We start from the raw sequence: 22,251 nt of genomic DNA, 5'->3' as shown, positions 1-22,251 counted from the left end.
AGACTACTTAGCTACTTTAATAGTCCTGTCTTAACATGATAGCGGATCTTTAATAATAAAACTGGATGCTTTGTAAACATTAAAAATTTTATTTTAATTCATAATCAATTTTATAAAAATCAAGCAACTCATTTAAATATCCACTCTGTAAAATAGAGAACAATGCTAAGAGAAATGATGGTGTCAACCAAATACCTAGATTAGAACAACTGAATATTAAAATTAAAACTGTTGATTTATCTCTAGATTCAGTTTATTACTAATATATGTGGGTATGTGTGGATATAATAATTTACAAATTGGTTCTCAAGTTTATATGCAACTACAAAAAATATAGACTGTCTAAGGCAAAACTGAGGAACAAGATGGAGAACTTAAAATATCAGGTATCAGAAATTTTTATAATGTGGTATTGGCATACATTTAGATAAACAAAACAATGAAACAGAGGGTCCAAAAACATACAATATATGTATGTCCTCCTTATGACCACAAAAGGGCTGCCACAAGTCAGTGGGAAAAGAATGATCTTTCAACAAGTGAAAGTGGATCAACTGAATCTCCACATAGAAAAACAGTCTACCTTCACTGTTATCTCATGCTCCACTTAAAGATTAATTTGAGATGATTTTAGACCAACATGTAAAAGTTAAAATAATAACAACTGAACTTGGGATGGCAAAGATTTCTTCTTTTTTCCAAAGTCATGTTTACATAAGTATATTTACATTTTTGATAGAAATAAATTTTTAAAGAAAGTGTTAATTATAGTAAAATGTATAAAATTGGATTTTGTTCAAGTCAAAACTTTATTAATCAAAAGACAATATTTAAAAAGTTAAAAGGCAAGGTGCAGACTAGGAGAATGTATTTGCAATACATACAATGAAGTACCATACTCAGAGTATCAAAACACTCACACAAATCAGTTTGAAAAAGATTGAAAACCCTATTTTGAAAATGTACCAAAAAAAAAAAATTCCTCAGCAATTCACAAAAGAGAACATCTAAATTGCCTGCATGCATATGAAAAGTTGCTCAACAACAGTAGCAATCAAGGAAATGCAAAGTAAAACCACAGTGAAATATTACTAAATGGCACTAAAATTATAGAACTGACAGCACCAAATTTTGATCAGACTGTGGAGCAAAGAGAACTCTCCTGCACTGCTATGTGAGTAACAATCAGTACAACCAATTTAGATGACTATTTCACAGCACTTACTAAAGCTAAATATACTTGAACTCTATAACTTGGAGATTCAATGAACCAAGAAGAATTAGCATGAAAAAAGGAGTTTATATGACCCTTTTAGAAGAGAATCTTCATTGTAGCATTACTCATAATTGTCTAAAGTGTAACAAGTTCAAATGTTCCTTGACAAGAGCATAGATGAATGGTCATACATGTACACACACATACACACAGAGGAAAAACTAGTAATAAAAAAGAATTAATTACTCATACATGCAACAAACTAGATGGATCCCAAATATGTGATATTAAGTAGAGAAAACCATATTCCCAAAATAAATAATGCATAAAATTTATAAAGTTCATGAGATTATGCAACTAATTTTGAGTCAAAGTACTGGTAACCATGTGGGAAATCAGCTGGGTATTGGAAGCATTCTGGTGTTCTGAAAGAGTTCTTTCATTTCATTAAGTAGCAGTTACACTACTTTATCCTATATATATATATATATATATATATATAGGATATATATATATATATGTTGGATATATACTATCAAATATATATAATATCAAATATTATAAATATGTTATATATATATCAAATAATATATATCAAATATTACATATATATCTAACATAAATACACGTAAAAAATTGCTGCACTGTGCATATTAGATATGTTGGCTTAGTATAGCCATACCTCAACAAAATAAAACAGCACTTCTGTCAAAAAATACTTTAAGCTAAAAAATGATTTTAGGAAATAAATCAAAACAATTCTGATCAGAGTTTTATAATGATTTTATATGACTATAATAAATAAAATCAACTTTATATATGTAGGAAGTTTCAATAGATGTCTGACAAATCTCAAGACAGTGGAAAGGGACTGTCAACTCCAAAGTGGGAAACAATATATTACAATGGAAATTTAACACAATATAATATAAAAATTAGGAACAAATAGCTCATAGCCACATGACACAAAGATTAACTCCATTATGGTTTTCTGACAATGAAATTGAATAAATAACATTTTGTTCCCTGAATATTTCACTAAAAATTATATGGAGATAATTTCCCCCAGGTTATTAAAATTTCTTTCAGATGTAATTTATATATTTGTTTATGGATATACTTTAGTTTAGCTAAATAATTCTGTAGAATCTGTCATTCAATGTTTTGATTTTTCTGCAATTTGAATTAAAAAAGTTAATTTATGGCCCTCCCTGGTGGCGCAGCAATAAGCCTAAGCCACTTCCACATTAGTTCGATACCCGCCTGCCCCAGAGGTGATCCACATGGCGAGGCAGACCTCTCCTGACCCGCACACTGCTCCCCTCAGCAGTGTACTTCATCGATCTGCCTGTTCTGCTCCCCACTCTGTCCCTGGTGAATCCTCTCACCCTCCGCATCTCTGGCCTGTACCCCAGTTCTGAATGAATAAATAAATAAATCTTTAAAAAAAAAAGGTAATTTATATTTACAGTAAAAGTAACATTTTCTACAGGTTAATGTAAACATGTATTTCAAAACGGCTGTCTTCATGAAACTCACCACAACTTTATATTTGATAATTGTTAGAATTTTATTTTATTGTCAGCATATATTCCACAGCATCTTCAACTGGTGTTAACATTTGTAGAGGGAATGTAACATCTAAGTTAATAATTACTTTTTTCTTTAATGATTATATGATGATGTCAAAGTAATAAAACCATTATTTTGAAATTAATTCAATATTCACTTGAATTGAATGAATTCAACATTTCTAGTAATATTAATGAAAATGTTTGCCACTAAATTCTTTAGTATATGAAAATAAAAAACACCGTAATATTTTTAGAATATATGCTTTGTCATGAAAAGCTAAAAAATTAAGTGGAAACTAAATATTAATTATTTAAGGATTATAATTTGAGATTTGAGACACAATCTTCTGAAGGTATGAATCGTAGAGATTCACTACTAAAATTAGTAGTGTAATAGAAGTGGCTATCAAAAGTTGGATGAGATAATTACAAGTATTGACACATACAGTTTAAAATAAAACACAGTGGTGTGGTCTTGTTTGTTTTCTGAGAAACTATATATGTACACCAAAGGACTACTAGTAAGACCTTTCAGGTGGACCTCAAAGATTCTCTGGGACATTTCAAAAGTAATTTCTAAATTTCACCCCAAAAGTTGCACTGCTTAGGGGATCAAAAACATAAGTTGGAAAAGCAAATATTCACATCTTCCACAGATTCATGCTAAAATGTTAGTGGTTGTCAGACACAATTTTCTTCTATCTTAACTTGAAGGGTGTGGGCAGTTTATAGGGTTAAAAGAATACTTCAAGGGGGTAACAGAAACAGAAATGAATACACCTTCATTGCATTGAATACTGCATCTCAAAACAGTACTCTAAACAAAATAATAAAATATCTAAGAAACTCTTCTCATTCCTTAGTAGAAATGTGTAACCAGTTTGAAACAGGATAGATAGTTCATACCATCTATATATTCCTATGATATGTTCTTTCCTTCTGTCTTGACAGCCTATGTATTTCATCTTGAGATATAATCAAAATGAAGTCTTTTGAAGCATAATTTTCCTATCATTGTCTGTTTTATACCCATTCATATGAAAGTCTTTAATACTTCTACTAAAGATATGATGAAATTTGTTGAATTCCTTCATTCTCCTTTCAAAGAACTAAGATACATACCGGTTAAAATACATACTGTTAATTTTTCATCTTTTTAAACAAAGTTACTATAGAAAAGATTTGCATAGGTTGCTGATGCCCGTACGGAAAACAGATTGGTCACTCTCTGCAGACATAGGTAGAGGCATTGGCATAAGATGAAGCCAATCCTTATGTACTACAGAGTTAATGGGGAAAAAAAAAAATCAAAATTGGAAGCATCATGGTAAATAAATGTAAATGTGTTTGATTACATTCTTTACAGTTTGTTGAGAATCTTAGTATTACTTAAGCTATTTATATACCACTTTACTGATTGCAGAGAAAATATATAATTTGTTTAAGGGATATATAATTTATATGTTAACTTTGCTAAAGTGTATATATTTCCATACATTTGTGTTTAAATAGCAACATACTATGAATAATATTGTATTATCATATTCACATGAACCGGGAATTAAGGCATGGGAGGCATTCCCTCTATGGAGGGAATATATGTTCCTGGTAAAAAGAAATTCAGAAGACTATCCTTTCATATTATTCCTGGGACTTGACCAAGTGGGCAGGAGCTGGCCCTCTCCCAGCAGATACAAGGCAGTACTTACTGCTTTGGTGAATTTACCAGAGTCCCAGATATAGTCTGTGACCTTGCAGGCTTAGAAATCAGATTTGACAAGACACAAAGCACAGCTCCATTTCTATGTAGCCTCACCTATTCCTTTCACTCACCTGACTCCAGTCTTCTGGTCTTTGTTATTTTCTCCCACATGCCCAGCATACCCCTGCCTGAGGACCTGGTATGTGCTGCTTTCTACGCATTCCAGGTGCCACACTCTCATTGCCTGCTTGTCTCCACTTGAGGGCAGCCTTCCCTGACCACTCTAGAGTGAAACAACTTCTCTTTCTTCAGGTGATGTAAAATTGCCAAATATAGTCAATAAGAATATAGGATGCCCAATTAAATTTGCACATCAGATAAATAAAAATATTTTTAGTATAAGCATACCCCACATAATATTTGAAACACATTTAACTGAAAAAATATTTGTCACTGATCTGAACTTTAAATTTAACATGGAATTCTACTCACAGGCATGTACTCTGTGAAGACAGGTCTAATAGCTCAGACTAAAGAGTAAACACTGAAGATGGATGAGCAGGTCAGGAACTGAGCTGCAGGGTCCCATGATCATGGGTTAAAAGTCAAAAGGAGAGGAAGATGGCTTGCTTATTTAAGAAGTCAAAATTAGGGCAGTTAGAAATGCATGTATGGAACTCAAAAGAGAGGTTCAGGCTATGAATTAAGTTTGGAAGTGATTAACCGATATTCATATTTAAAGGCATGACAACGGATAGGATTACAATAGAGGTGAGATGAAAAAAGCAAGAATTATGTCCTGAGAAACTGTAACATTTCTCATGTCCCTTTTTCCTGCTTTATTTTTTCTATTTCTTCATACCTTCAGGAATATACATAAGGGTGAAATTATTATTACCTTTAAAATCTATCAATTAATAAATAGTTAAAATCTGTCTATCACCCTGTTTCTCTAATATGCTTTAAGGAAAAATCATTACTTTTAGTGACAAAACTTACAATACAGCATTTATCTCAAGATTGGAGTTGGAGAAGACCAAGTGCAGCAATTTACCACAGATATAGTACTGGTTACACATTCTGCATTGTTTTTTAAGGCTAAAATAGATTTTCTGTTGGACAGAAGTGGGAGCCGACCTTTTCATTTTATAGTTACTAGTTGCCCTCAGACCCCTTTGTCCACTTTCTACTAGACAATACCTCTGATAGGACTACAGAGGATCCTAGATTGAGAGGAAAACAATAGCTAACAAGTATAGGCAAAGAAGTCTGGGCCAGAATATAACAAAAATAATATAGAAAAGTGATCAAACAAAAAATATGAAAGCATAGCTATTTTTTTTTTTTTTTTTTTAAAGATTTATTTATTTGTACATACAGAACTGGGGTACAGGCCAGAGGCTCAGGGGCGGTGAGAGGCTTCACCAGAGACAGAGTGGGGAGCAGAACAGGCAGATCAACGAAGTACACTGCTGAGGGGAGCAGTGGGCGGGTCAGGAGAGGTCTGCCACGCCATGTGGTCACCTCCAGGGCAGGCGGGGATCGAACTCATGAGGAAGTGGCTTTTGGCTTCTTAGTGCAGTGCTTTAACCCGCTGCGCCACCAGGGAGGGCCGAAAGCATAGCTATTTTAACAGAGTTTCCAAAAGGTTACAGAATCTCATTTCTTAGTAGTTAATGCAAAACTGTTCTCCAAAAGAGAATAGCTGGTTAGGAGCTATAATTTTCATTAATAATTGTGAACCTCTCTTCCACTTGAAAAATTCAGGTGTTACAAAAGTAAATTTATAAGTAGTTAGGGTTCTTGCATGGTAATACATTGATATAAGTAATTCTTTTTACAATTCTCTTTATACATTCTACTCTTAGTTTAAGAATGCAGTGTGAGTTAACTAGTTTAAAAGTGTTTATATGCACATTTGGGGCCTACATTTATAATCAATTCCATAGAGACACTTAAACTGTCACCATAAAAAAATTTTATTTTAATGGAATTCATCATCTCTCCTTGATGTTTTTGGCTGCTTTTCTTTACCTTGATTTTTCTGGTTTTGTTACTTTTGATGACAATGTAGCATTTTGTTTTAGAGCATCTTAAAGAAGATATAGGAAGAAGAAGAAAATTTCACTTGAAACATATTTTCAACCATAAGGAAAAGTTTTAAATAACTGAGTCAAGCAAGTTTTGAGATCATCTATGTGATATGCACTACTTTTTAATACAATTTTCTTCCCCACCCTATTTTGACAATTTAACTGAAGCTTCTATTCAAATTGAAGTTCATGTGCCATGTGAAATACGCAGTGAGATAATACCTTATCTAGTAATCTCACCGTAATAGTAAAACTGATTAAAGAATATGAAATAATTGAATTCTTAATAACTTCAAGATGTTAAAATTCAAATAGTTAATGAATCTCTTCATAATACTTTTACACTCTATCTCAACTGGGACAATATCCCAAGTAATCATTAAATAGACCATACAGTTAAAGTAAAGCAATTAAGAAACTCGATTTATCCTTCGTATATTTAGGTTTAACAGTAGACTGTTGACAACTTCACAGACTCCAGAGTTGAAACCCTAGCCTCTCTCTCAGATTTGCTATATTTTATTTTTAGATGTAATCACTTCCCTCCGGTAAATGGTTAGTGACCACATGCACGGGTCTGCACATGAGGAAACTAAAAAGGGAACCTTGTGCTGTGAATCAGATATACGAGACACAAAAAGAGTCCGTCAGCCCATGCCCAGCGTGTCATATTCTTCAATAATCCTTATGACAGCGCTGCGCTGACATTTTCAATTAATGCAAACGATACTTGAAGTGAAGCAATTTCCATGGCACGTTCAGAATGTGCTTCTTCACTGGCACCATCTACTAAATGGTTTGATGAAAGTCAACCCTAATTTTTTTTCTTGACTAATTCCTTTAATGCTTCATCTTATGTGGATATTATAGTTCAGATTAATCTTGAATTTACACTCTAGGAAAATCTTTTAGAAGGACTAATCTGTAAAAGCAAACTGAACCAAAATATATGCATTTTGATATTTCTAGTAACTCTGAAAAACCAAAGACACAAAAGCAAAACATTCAGGGAAATCCCAGAATAGGAATATTTGTTACTTGAGATGATTAAATTCTAGACATTTGCAGTAACCCACTGTGCCTACAGTAACAATACTGTCTAATACTTTTTTTTTAATTTTAGTAGGACAGGTTTATTAGGAAAAGAAGAAAGGAAAAAAGACAACTGCACAGTCACATGTAGGTAGGGAGGAGAGCTTTCTTGAACCTTAAATTAGGTTAAGAAATGCATTTCATATTAGATACTCTTATCACAATAGTTTAAAAAGTTACTAAAGGAAAAAAACTAACAAAAGTAAAGTAGAATAAAGAGAACTTGGTAATTTAAGAGGCAAAGCAAAAAACTAAAATAAAAGCCTGTTAATTTTCCCAAAGTTGGATGTTTCTCCAAGTGTTTTCCTCAGACATCCTGCTTTAAATAAATATGCCTTGTTAACTGAGAAATCTCTGCACCCCATCCCAATCTGAGCTGAGTATATAGTGAGAATCTCTGACAGTGGGATATGGAATCCATACTTTCGGTGATTCTTGCTAGCAGTAAAATTAGAAAACAGTTTACATAGATCCTTCAAATAACACTCTCACCAGGATGGCCTACTCAGAGATTCATTTTCATTTCTAACCAAAGAAAGGAACTATTACCTCTGATTGAGCTGCAAATCACATTAACTACTATATTTATTACAACAAAGAGAAGTAACAAACTTCCCTGCCCTACATACTTTCATTTTTTGGCAATTGAGAAAGTGTTTTCTCCCAAAAACATGACAGCCACAAGATGTCATCTATACAGTAGTAGAATACTCAAGCTATCAGAGAGACTAGAGTTTTTATATCTTTATAAGAAAGTGGGTTTTGTGTGTGCTTCAGTTCAAAAGTCCCTAATAGTATGTGTTTATGACTATTTAGTAAAATTATTAAATCTCATTCTAGGCCCTCCCTGTTGGAGCAATGGGTTAGGGTGTAGCACTGCAAGCTCAGGAGAGCTGCTTCAGTGCAAGTTCAATCTTCCTCCCCCCACCTCCCAGGTGACTAACATGGTGCAGCAGACCTCTCCTTTCTGGCTGCTGCTCCCCTCAGCAATGTACTTTGTTGATCTGCCTGTTTTGCTCCCCACTCTCTCTGGTGAATTCTTTCACTGCCCCTACACCTCTGGCCTGTAACCCAGTTCTGTATGTCTAAATAAATAAATAAATCTTAAAAAAAAAAACCCACATTCTTAAAGAATAAGCACACTAAAACTCTAGTATAACTTTGTAATATGAAGTTCATCTTGATCAGTAACTTACATATAATATTCAAGAACAGTCTTACAAATCCTGATTTTTAAAAACCAGGAGTGAATGTAAATCAACTTGCCTTCAAGCCTTTGGAAATTGTTAAAAGAAGCTGGATAAATTTAACAAATTATTAAATAAATATCTATTTAGTTCAAAAGGACTCTCATGACTTTTATTTATCTCATCTGAGACACTAGAAAATACACTGACATATAATTTAGCTACATTTCTTTCTATATCTTTTATTCTGTTTTTCACTTTTCCCTAATTAAGACAAGATATGTCCCTGGTTAATCCTAATTAGAAACAGGTTTCTGTAATTATAATTTGAATAACTTGAATAATTTATAAATTAAAAGTGGTAGAAGAAATATGCAGAACACATATAGACATGCACACAAATATATTTATATCTGTAAATACCAATGAGAGAAAGGAAAGGCAATTAGCACTGATAGAAAAGACATAAAAATGAAGTAATTATAGAAATTCTTAATATGTGACATGTGGTGGTCATGGGGGAAAACAATGAATTATCATTATTTTGAGCTAATACATGTAATTGATGTCCTCTTCATCCTTAAAAAGATTTATTTGATTATTTAAAAATTAATTTAGAGGCTACAAATGACATTTGCCAACTGCACACATTGGTGGTCTGTATACCTGGCTGGTCCCTGACCATCATGGAAGTGGAAGCAGGAAGCAGGAGCACTGCCAGGCAGAGACAAAGTTCCCAAGACCCAGTGTGTCTCATTGTGCCTGGAAACCATGTGAACAACTGGACACAGATCTGCAACAAAGTAAAATATTCAAATTGAGTTTATTTTATACAAAATTCCTTTCATCATCTCCAGAAAATTTCCATTATCAAAGCAAAAAGCAATAGATTTTTAATTTATAAATAATTACATAATTGGGTATATGATTATATAGTGAGTTAACGTATCTTTCAATGTGTGCACTAATGTGTTTGAGAGAGCCCTGAAAATATTTTCAGGTTAGTGCCTAGGTAATTCTCAATGATCACACAGTCTCTTATCTTAGAACTTAAATGTTCTCTTAAATGCTCTAAAGTCACATCACTTACAACATAATGATTTATATGTTTTAAAAAAAATGTATGTACAGTAACATAAAATTTACCATATTAACCATTTTAAAATGGTCAGTGATACAAAGTACATTTACATGTTGCTGTAATCATCACCACCATTCTTCTTGCAATACAGTATTTATCCTTTTGTAACATCATTTCACTAAGCACAGTGTCTTCAAAATTTATTCATATTGTAGCATTTATAAGAATTTCCTACATTTTTACAAGTCCAAATATTTCAGTGAACATGTAAATCCTGTTTTGTTTATCCATTCAGCCGCTTTCAATTCTTTTGCATAAGCAGAAATAGAATTACCGGATCTTATAGTAATTCTGTTCTTAATTTATTGAGACACCACTGTACTGTGACACCATTTTACATTCCCATCTGACAATGCACAATTGTTCAAGTTTCTCCATCAATACTATTATTCACTGCTTATCAGTATTATTCTCTGGCTCTTTTATAGCAGTCATCTTAATAGGTGTGAGAGGGCATTTCATTGTAGTTGTCATTTTCATTTCCCTAGTGATTAGTGATGCTGAGCATTTTCCCTTGTGCTTATTAGCCATTTGTATATTTCATTTAAAGAAATGTCTCTTCAAATATTTTGCCCATCTTTAAATCTAGTTGCTTGGTTTTTTATTCTTATTGTGTTTTAGAAGTTTTTATATGTACTATATATAAATCCCTTATGAGGTAAATATTTTGCAAATATTTTCTTCCAAGTTGTGGGTTGCTTTCGACTCATTGATTATGTCTGGCTGCATGGAATTTTTATTTTTTAGATAGATGAATTTATCTTTTCTTGTTTGGCTGTGCTTTTGGTGTCAGAAACAGTAATTTATATTCTAAAAATATAATCTTACACTGAAAACATTACTCTTTTTGAATATTACTTTTGTATATTTTGACTTAACTGAGATTATTACATTTTCAATAAAATTAACTGTCTTGTTACTGTATTGAATAATTATTGTATTGAATAACTGAGTAATTATTACACATAAGTAATCTATTTCTTCTATTTAACAAGAAAAATGGATAAAAACTAAGCCTATCCCACCTGAACTGCAACTGCATCATATTTAACATTAGTGCATTATCTTTCTGAATGGAACTACTCTCTGTACATACATACATACATACATATACTACATGTGTATATAAAACCATAAGATATTTATCAAGCAGAATTCCTGAAATGGAAAATGTGAACATTACTTAAATTTTTATAGTGATACAACTACATTGGAGATAAAATGCAAGTAAAAATATAATGGTTCTCCCAGTGTATTTGACAATTGCAAAAGTTACTTTAAAAGTTCTGAAATAGGCCCTCCCTGGTGGTGCAGCTGGTTAGGGCACAGCACTGCAAGCCAGCCCCAGCCTCTTTAGCACAAGTTCAATGCCTGGCCTGGAGGTGATCCACATGGTGCAGTACACCTCTCCTGTCTCCCCTCAGCTGCTCCCTTCAGCAAGATGCTTCTCAATCTGCCTGTTCTGCTTCCTACTCTGTCTCTGGTGAATCCTCTCACCACCACTGTACCTCTGGCCTGCTCCCCAGTTTTGTATGCATAAATAAATAAATCATTTTTTAAATTCTGAAATAAGTAAATAATATTATATCACTTATTGTTCATTATTCAAAGTGTACATGATGTATAAAAATACATCATATCAATGCCTGAATGTTATAGACAGACACTTTAGAAAAAAAATTAAAGCTACCATTTTTGGTATTCTACATGTGCCAAATACCATAAGATCAGCATTTTTTAATTAATTCAAGATTTTAGATATTTATGGATGAATAGCTAGAAGCAGCAATTACAATACTAAAATCATATGTGTGTTTCGAAATATCAAACAGCTGGTTTTATGCCTTATTTCTTTCTGAAGTCTCTCATCTAGATATAGTCCCAATCCTCAGATGACTTTACAAACTTATTCTAGCTATTATTTCAAGACATGTGTAATTGTTAAAGCAATTAGTTTTATTCCAAATAAATGAACTAATGAATATTGATCTAACTTTCATAGAGATCTTTGATTGCCTTTTTAACAAAAGTGGTTTTTGTTAGTTGATAAACTAGCAGTGTTCTATAGTGGTTAAAACTGTGGCTTCTGGCCCTTCCTGGTTGTGCAAAGAGTTAAAGCACAGCACTAAGAAGCTACAGTCACTTAGCATGAGTTTGATCCCTACCCTGGGGGGGTGACCACATGGCGTGGCAGACCTCTCCTGGCCTGTCCCACTACTCCTCTCAGCAGTGTACTTTGTTGATCTGCCTGTTCTGCTCCCCACTCTGTCTCTGGTGAATCCTCTCACTGCCCCTGCACCTCTAGCCTGTACCACAGTTCTATATGCATAAATAAATAATCTTAAAAAAAAAAACACAAAAACCTGTGGCTTCATATCTGTGCTTCGCCACTTATGACCACCTTATGTAACTTTATTATGTCTTCAGGTATTCATCTGGAAACTGGGAATAAATTAATATATGTAATGATATACAGTACATATATAGTGTATATAGTACAGAGCATTGAACACTGTTTAAAAGCGTATCTGGTAGTATAATTTATGTACGCTGTCATAAATAATAGTACAAATTTACACTTACACTTATTTGTCTCTTCAGCCTGAGGTTGATAGTGATTTTTGGATAATAGGGAAGTACCAAAGAAGAATCCTTTTTTCCTCACCATTTAACTCTTGGTAGAGTTTATTTCGTTGAGTGACACAAGCTATGCAACCTCTGTCGTCACACATGGTCTGGATGGAGGGGAATTGCTCTGAAAAATCAGACTTTCCATAACTTATGTTATGACCTCCCTTTTTTGTATAACCGTAATATCAAAATATTCTGAGCAACTTTCAGCTTACAATTGGACTGCTTAGGCCACACAAGGCCTGCCTGCCTTGACAAGCAAGCACTGCACCAGGGTGAAAAAATTCCCCTGAAGTCAAGTGACTTGACTACTGACTGATAAAAGCAAAAGGGCTGTTTTTGCAAAGTCTCTCTCACTGCCGGATGGAGGATAACCCAAATCTTATCATTCTATCATCTCACCTAGCCTTCTATTCAGTTTTTTAAAGAATTACTCAAACTTCCTATTGTTTGGCCTTTAGATGTGGAAATTCATCCAGGTTGCCTGTTTTTAAACTAGTCAAGTTTTCCACCTGCTACACCTTAAAGGAATCCACAAAAGTCTTCTTGCTAGTTTTTCAGGATTCTACTATGTAGTCTTTAGATAAAGAAATTCACCTATGTCTCCTATTCAGAGATTTGATTAGCAAGGAATTTCCTCTTCTGTCTCCCAGGATGACTCAGGCAGAAAAACAAAAACCCATTAAGTAGTAGATAAGGTTTAAGGGACTTCTATCTTAGTTGATCTCCACTATAATAATATTAGTCATAAACTTTGTGCACCTATGTACCTGTTTTTAACCTTGATTGATTTTGGAATGTTATATCTCAGCTAAAGGGCAATACGACCCTAAACTGTTCTTAGAAAAAAAAGATGATTGTAATCTCTCAGCCCAGTTCGTGTGCTGATGTCATCCCACTGCTTGCTCGTAATGTATAAAATAAACCTCTGCTGAAGGCAGAGCAGGAAGACTTGCACCCAACTCTGACTCCCATGTCTTCCTCGCTTCCCTCTCCCCTTTTTTCTCCCTTTCCCCCTTTTTTAGGAATCTCCACTCGCCAACGCCTTCCCACCTTAGGGTCCTGCCTGTCTTGCCTCCAGACACCTCAATAGTTGGAGCTGGTCTCCAACAGTTGAGCACTTGCTCCTTTTTGATATCCTCACTTTCATTGATCTCCTTGTCCACACACTCTAGAACTCCCTTCTGAATTCCTTTCTCAGATATCTTTTTCTATTCAACTTCTTCATATTGAAATCTATGGGCTCTCCTCACCTTTGGACGCTTTGGAGTGTCCCCCTAATGATATCTTTTTTTTTTGGTTCTAAATATTCTCTGTCAGATAGAGAATCTAAAATTTACATCTTCAGTACAGTCCTTTGTATCCAAGTGCCTACTCAATAGTCCCCCAAAGATGTCACACAGGTATATTTAACATCTCAGTTGAATATTTGATCCTTGATTCCCACCACAACTTGATTTTTCTCTTTATTTTTCCAGTCAATAATAAACTCCACATCCAAGCCATCCACAAGACAGTGTTAATCATTGATACTCCCAACACATCTCAAATCTCTCCTTATTCTCCATTCCTCTGCCCATCACAGTATAAATTGTCCTGTTCTAAAACTCAACACATTCCTAACTGACTTCCCCAATCCATTATCAGCTCTTGAAAAAACTTACTCTCTACATAGTGCTAGAGATCCTCCCTAAAATGACAGTTGGAACACATCACTTTCCTGCTTCAACCCCGTTAGTGATTTTCCATTGTATTTCTAATGTAATCCAAAGGTCTTTCTATGTGGGTCATTATAGTTCAGGATGGTGGAATAGAAAAAAACCTGAACTAACCTCCTTTCACAGATACAACAAATCTACAACTATATGTGAAATAATTTACATGGAACTCAACATTATTTCAAAAAAACCTGAATAAATAAAACATCCACAATAATAAAAGAATGCCAGTGAGACATGTATGGGAGACAATGATAGACTGTCACCAAGGAAGAAACCCCACGTGGGTTTGGTAATTTGTGGTCATGTGTATCCTGAAAGTGTGAAACATTTGCCTGTGGAAAGGAGGAAGGGCTGAGCACCTTAGAACACCTCACTTCAGATTTCTCCACTCATCCAGAGGCAATGATTACCTAGAATCATAGCACTGATGACTGGTGGGAAATATAGCCAGAAGAATCAGAGAATTAGTGGAAATAGAAAACCTACCCTTAGGGTCCTACACAGATTCAGTGGGACCCAGCACAGTAACACAGGTTCAAATAGAACCTGAATCATAAGGGAAGGAATCACACTTACCATTCTTATAGAAAGTGGCTAAGCAGCAGGAAACTTTAGGGGAAAATACTAGGTGAAACATGATGAGCATGATCTTGGCAACTTCTCACAACCTTGCTGACACTTGCTTTATGATAAGCATAAAGCAAAAACATATAATAAATTCACAAAGAAAACGAGAAAGAAATAGAAACATATTACTAAACAAAGCAGCAAGACAAATACATGATTTCACTCATATGTGGAAGATAAAGAGACAAAGCAATGAGAAAAAAAAATCCTTAGATTCTGATAAAAGAATGACTATGAGGAATGGAGGGACAGAGGATTAAAAAGGGTCAATTATGTGATTATGGAAGCTAGATTTTCTTTTTTTTTTTTTTTAAGATTTTTTTTTTGTACACTGCTGAGGGGAACAGCAGGCGAGACAGGAGAGGTCTGCCACACCATATGGGTCAACTCCTTAACTGGGGATTGAACTTGGCTAGCTTCATAGTGTTGTGCGTTAACTCTCTGCACCACCAGGGAGGGCCCGAGAAATTAGATTTTCAATGGTGCTAGCAGTGCTGTACATACAGAAATAGAAACATAAAGCTGCGTTCCTGAAACTTACACCAAGTTATCAGTCAGTATTACCTCAGTTTAAAAAAAAAAAAATTGTGGGGGGAATTTTCAGTGCCCTAGAAATCCTGAGTAATCTAGCCAGGACCTACCTCTCCAGTTGTATTTGGTAAACCATTCCCTTCATGGATGTCCTATTTCTCAGATTCCCTGACTTTTCTAATCTCAGACTTATTGTTCATGCTATTTCCTTATCTAGGAATTTGCTCATCCTATTCACCCTACATCATTTAGTTTACATGTCTCCATTATAGAGTTTTTTATTTCAGATATGTGCCCTCACCAGTTATCTCCCAGCACAGACTATTTTGTCTGAATATATGTTTATTGCCCCCACTTTGGAAGGCATGGCCTACAGCTGTTTTACCTATTACTATCCTGGATGACCAACATAGTACCTAGAAAAGCAAACTCAAATATTCATTGAATTAAAAAAAAGTAGTAAGTGACTGACAGCCTTCAAATCTTGAGACATAATGATAGATACTTAGAAACAATAATTTAATTTTTTTCTTTAATTATTTTGTTCCTATTAAGGTAAACTTGGTTGTTTGTGTTTTGGAAATATTAAGGCATTTCAAAATCTTGTATTTCAAGGGTCATTATCAGGAACTTTCTTTCTCTGTACATTTCTAAAATGTGTTTATTATTGAGGTTTCTGTTGTTCTGGTCCTTGTGAAATAGCAATGTACTCCACCCAGGAACATTTGAAAAAACTTTTTAAAAAGTCTCAAAAAAACAAATCTTTACACACATAAAAAAAAAATTTACAATTTTTTAATTTCTGCTATACAAACTGAACCTCCCCCCTCACCCCCCAAATCCTTCTCACTGTCCCCAGATATGTGTTGTTCTCAGGCTGCTTCTTGTTGCCCTGCACCCAATTCCAGAGCACTCCTGGTTTTCTCAATTCTGGACCTTAACCACAATCTCCTTCATCAACACAACTTATCTATTTTTTATCCTTTCTCTCATATCCCAGCTAGATGATTATCAAGATATTTTTATAAATGAACCTAAGCCAATCTTGTTACAGTTTAATGTGCTGCTCTTGCCAGTTAAGATTTAACTTTAGGCCCTCTCTGGTGGTGCAGCCGGTTAAGGCACAGTACTGGGAAGCTAGAGCCACTTCCGCATGAGTTCGATCCCTGCCTGCCCCAGAGGAGATCTACATGGCACAGCAGACCTCTCCTGATCCACCCGCTGCTCCCCTCAGCAGTGTACTTCGTTGATCTGCCTGTTCTACTCCCTGCTCTGTCTCTGGTGAATCCTCTCACCCTCAGCATATGTGGCACAGGCCACCTCAGTTCTATATGAAAAAATAAATAAAATCTTAAAAAATATATATATATTTAACTTTAACAAAATCTTCAGTTTATTCTCAAAGAAGTGACCTTGGGGTAATCTATGGGGATGCTCAGATTTCTTAAGAGCCTCAAGGCACTTTTTTTTCAAACTTGTAGGAAGATGTCTCATGATACATTTTAAGAAAGATATGAAGAAAACTGGTCACAAATGTTCTCAAATTCTGAATTAGAATTTATTTTATATATGGTGTTTAAAGATGTTTAATAACATTAGTAGGACATACAGCAGAGATCCACATACTATATGTCTAAGTATTTTAAAATTTAAAAAATAATAATAAAAGTAAAACCAATAACAATAATATTTTTATAATAAATAAGAAATACACATTTCCCCAGCTCTTCTCTAAAGACAGAGTATTCTGATGAAGAGGCCTAAAACAAGAAGCAATTTCCACTTATTTAGGAAAAAAATGTTTATGTTCCTAGACCAAAAAAAAAAAAATCTACCAAATTATAACAAGTAACACTTCAAATAGAATTAACACATACTAAAAATAGGTATAAAGTAGTTCTTTGGGAAGGAGCTTGGTGGTGCCACTCTTGCTGATTGGGGTGAACACTACCTCAACAGCCGCTGTGAAACAAACAAGTATCTGATTCCCCTCTGTACATAGATGAAGCATTAAAGTTTAGAGAGAGATCTCAGAACATAAGAAACAAGTCCATGTTGGCTTGACTGAAAATGCTTTCACTTTTATAATATACCATGGTGTTTACTATCAGAATGTGGAAAGAACTATCACATTCTTGTACACTTTCTTTTAAAATGTCAGCTATTTTCTATTAAAATTGTAGCTAGAGCCCATAAAGTTCCTTCCCAAAGCTACAAAGCACCAAAGTCTATTGCGAGTGAGCCCCCAGCAGTGGCAGTCTTGAGTATGTAACACTGCAGGAGACTATGAACCTTTTAAAATCATACAGACAGCCCTGTCTGTAACTGATTTTCTCACCACCATGACAACAAAGAGATAATGATTGCCTGACTGCCTGACTCTGACTGATACCTTAGCCAGTTATTCTTATCATGCTTTGCCAAGTAAAATTGTTTTAGATATGAGTTGGGTGAAAAGAATTTTTCTTTTAATGTCACTGTCCCTAAACTTTATTAGTCCAGTTTTTTAAATCCTGTAAGGCAGCTATCAAAACTGAGTGTTTGAACTGGGACATTTAAAACAATTCTTTACTAATATATATACATACATATATATATATACATATATATGTGTGTGTGTGTGTGTGTATGTATGTATATATATATATATATATATATATATATATGTTTGTGAATTGGAAGCACAAGAAAAGGACAGAAAAGAACATTGACGAGCCTTATTCTTTCATTGCATCAATTGGAGGAGATTCCTACTAGCCTCCACTGAGGATACAAAAGTGTGTCAAATAGGAAGTTCCCAGTGCCACATTGGTTAGAGAAACCAAAATAAACAAACACACATATTATCTTTAAGAGATAGTAGGAAGTAAAAAACAAGCAGAATAATTATACAGAATGATGGAATGGTGTGAATGTTACTATAAGGTCCCCGTTACTGTAAGATTTTGAGTAAACCAAACTAAGTCTGTCTATGGAACATAAATAACTTTAGGTTTTGCCATCTAACTTTTATAATGTTCATTCTTCATCTTTGAAACTTGGTATTAGGGAAAGGACCAAGCACTACTACTTAAGAAACCTACTTCTAAAACAAAGATCTATTTACTTTAGTGTTCTGCTTTATTAAAGTTTCCTGGTGGCTGTTTATTACTTATCCCAAAGCTCTTTTACAGAAGAGTACTTCAACTCATCTGTCCAGGCTCAAATCCTGTGCTTCACTTCAATGCTACATCATCAAGTGATTTGCAGTTCTAGACACCAGTCTTCTGGACATGCTGTGTTGGCTGCTAGAATGGACATGCTGTGTTGGCTGCTAGAATGTCCTTTTGATTTTCTCTCTACCTGGTGAGCTCTTGATCTACCTGCACACGCAGTTCTAATGAAGTCTGCAAAAACCATCACTGGTAGATTTCATTACTCAGCACCTTGAGATCTAACAGAATTCAATACCATCTCTGTTTCACACAACTATATTGCACTGTAATGACTTGTGTATGTCCTTTCAACTTTCTATTTGGAGATCTTGGAGTAAAAAAGATTGTAACTTAATTGTATTTTGCTTAAATTTAGTATTTACTCATTTGATCAATTTGTAGAATGAATATGACTTAAGTCAACACGTTGGTTCTAAACCTAAAGCAATGAAGAGTTGAAATTGTTAATAAGTATATCCATATGTGGACTTCATATTTATATAAAGATAAGGAGTAAATGAGGAAGTATAGAGTAATAAGTTTTCTCCATTAGGAGAAAGTAAAGCATTTCTATGAAATCTTTTATAAGCCAAAAGGATATAGAGTGAAGTAGCAATTGCATTAACTTATGTGGAAAAATTCTTGAGGGTCCCCAGACCCAGAAAATAACCTATCAATTCATACCAAATAAAAAATAAACCCAAAATAACACTAGCATATGGCAAAAGCAGGACTGATATGATAAATACGCAGCCTGTATAAGCAGTTCCAGGGAAGGAGCTCATCAATGCCTCTGTAACAGCTTCTGCAAAACAAACACTGAATGCCATTTTCACTTTTCACACTTTGTTGTTAAAACAAAAAATTACTTCATATTTCTTTTTGGGAACAGGTACTAATGTAGGTCTTTCATAGAATTTAAATAGTTCATTTTCAGATAGCTGGGAAACCCCATATAGGAAAAACTAAAAGAAGAATTAGCAAACCTAATGTCAGTTAGTGAGAAGAAATTAATAGAATCAAGGTTGCTATCTTCCTTCACAGAAATCATAATCCCTGGTTCACAATGTTTATACTCTTCTAAAATCAACCAACTTTATCACATTTACTTAAAGTTCTGTGTTATTTCTCTTGTCACTTCTAAAGTAGACTTTCCACAGGGTCTCTAGCTTCACAATCCGTTTGAGCTTGTTTAATTAATAGTCTCTATCCTTGACAATCTTTTATTATTGAGTTGTTCCTTGGAATTACAGTTGTCTCTGTCAACTTTATTGCTATTCTTGTCAATTTTGGTCTTCACAACTACCTTTTTTTTTTTTTTCAGGTTGAGTTATCATGCTTCAACATAAATATCTATATCAATGACTTAATTGGCACTTTCAATTCTAAATTAATATGTTTATTTTTCCTGGTTTATCAACTTTTTCTTAATTTTTCCATTTTCCATTTAAAAGGTCCTATTAATTTTCCACTCTAACAATTTAATATTCTCAAAATTATCTTTGATTTCTCTCAGCGAAATGAAAGCTCCTTTGGGCTTCATAATCAAAGCAGGGATAAACCAGGCCTATTGTTCCACTTTCGCATTCACCATCTTTCTCTTAGTATCCAAACCCAATTTACTACTTCTTCATATGATTATCTGTATTGGCCTACAAAATACCTCTATTGGCCTATAAAATAACACCCTAAAGCGTCCCTTCCCTCTCAGTCTCTCCTTTCCAATCTCTCTTAGCAGGTGCTATCTGCTCTCCTCTCAGGTCTCAGTCCAGCAAGGATCCTCGGTTTTAATAGGCACATGACCACACACCCCACTTCGAAGCCTTCACACATGCCATGCCTTCTGGCTAGAATGTCCTCTCTTCTTGCGCTTTTCTACTAAGCATTATTATTCTCTGCCTCCTTAAGACATCCATACCCAACATGACCTGACTCAAGTAATCCAACTCCAGTTGCAGTCATTCTATTTTTTCCAATATCTTTTCAGGTTACATATTAGCACCTCTCTAACCCTGGTAGTTTGTATTCCTGCTAATTCCTCGTTAGAATTTACATTTATGATTCCATATAACCATTTCTACATATATATCTTCTCCTGTCTCTAAAACCATTCACTTCACGTACCCAAATGGGCATTTCTGCCTGCTGGAAAAAAATAAACCAAAATAGATGTGAAATTTTCTATTTCTGGAGAATACCATGAGCTCCCATCTGTTTTAGATGGTTTCCTTGGATTATAATGATTCTGTATCAGGGATAATGTGATAATGTAATAATAACCACATTTTATTTTCTTTCACCTTTTTGCTTTCTCTGACTTGTTCATATCAGGTTCAGGTTCATCACCTGCTCTAGCATTACAACTCTCCCTGTACTTTCGGAACCCTCACTTAGATTTCCACCAGTTTGAGACACTGGGCTAGACAAAAACAAAAGCAAAAAACCTTGTGAAAGCATCTGTCAGCTGCTTTCTCCATTTTCGATGCACGAGGGAAAGAATGAATTTTTCATCTTTGGTGAGTGGGAGGATTACCCTCTTCTACACAGAAGACATTCCTGCTCAGAGAACCTTGCTAGTCTCCCTCAGGAAGGGGCTTTTATGTACCTTTTGAACATCTGAACACCTCAATATTCAGTTCTTTTGCAATCACATGTCAAATTTACTTAGAAGCTGTCACCCAATTTGCTATGCTGTGCTATGCAAGTTGAAAGACCATACATGCAATTAGTTTTTTTTTTTTTTTTTAAATTTCTTAAAGGAATGACAGAAGTGCTCCTTTTGGTTGAAAGAGGCACCATTGCTTTCTTGTCTCCTCTCCCCTCCCTCCCCCCCCACCTACCCCTGGGTTTTTGGGTGTTTTTGTTTGTTTGTTTTTTGGTCAGGGATGAGGGTGGTTGGTTATTGGGCTGATTTTTATTTCATTCCCTCCAGTTACATCACTCCTCCAGGCAGATGTAATTCCTCTTGAGCTCCCTAACCATCCTCCCGTCTTGGCTCCCCTCAGACTTCTCCAAGCAGATGACTTGACCCAGTATTAGAGGAACTGGGAGTGGGAAAGGCGACCCAGTTAATTTCTTTACCCCTCCATTTCCTAAACTCCAACTGTGGCTTATGATTACTCACTGTCGAATTTCTGGACGATACTAACTCTGCGCATTTTCAGCATTCTGGGTCCTCCTCTTTTTGACCCCAGCACACTATACCTGAGGCTGGCTAAGTATCCTGATACCCAGTTCCTCGCCACTCCTCTACCAACTAGTCTCTCGCGGTGGTGCCCCTGGAGTTCGTCTAACCTGGCCTGCCCACCACTTCTCCGCCCGCCAGCTTGCCGGCCTCCTCCCTCCTCAACAACCTCTGTGAGGCGAGTTTCGCTTACATGCTCGCTTGCTCAGAACGAGCTAGCTTGCCCAACGGCGTGCTTGGTTCCGGGCCAACAAACTTCTTCGGGACCCTGCAGCGCTTTAACCAGGCTGCAGGGCGCCGCCTTCCTTCTCACAGCCGGGGTGGCGGCGACGCCGGCGCGCTGACGGCGGGGGCGGCC

The 22,251-nt window shown here is 35.2% G+C and overlaps 1 protein-coding gene across 1 annotated transcript in view; it reads right to left on the bottom strand.

The window, feature by feature from the left end:
- Window positions 1-21,876, bottom strand: part of COL19A1 (collagen, type XIX, alpha 1) — a 288,872-nt gene extending 266,996 nt beyond the window's left edge. The window contains exon 1 of the mRNA XM_004674041.1: window positions 21,834-21,876. Coding sequence (XP_004674098.1) covers window positions 21,834-21,876 — 43 coding nt within the window. The remainder of the gene's footprint in view (window positions 1-21,833) is intronic.
- Window positions 21,877-22,251: the final 375 nt, after the last annotated feature.

The sequence above is a fragment of the Condylura cristata genome, unplaced genomic scaffold (genome assembly GCF_000260355.1).
Source record: "Condylura cristata isolate star-nosed mole 26May11 unplaced genomic scaffold, ConCri1.0 scaffold00001, whole genome shotgun sequence".
Lineage (NCBI taxonomy): Eukaryota > Metazoa > Chordata > Mammalia > Eulipotyphla > Talpidae > Condylura > Condylura cristata.
Note: the sequence above shows the minus strand (reverse complement) of the source record. Positions and strands in the feature narration are given on the sequence as shown.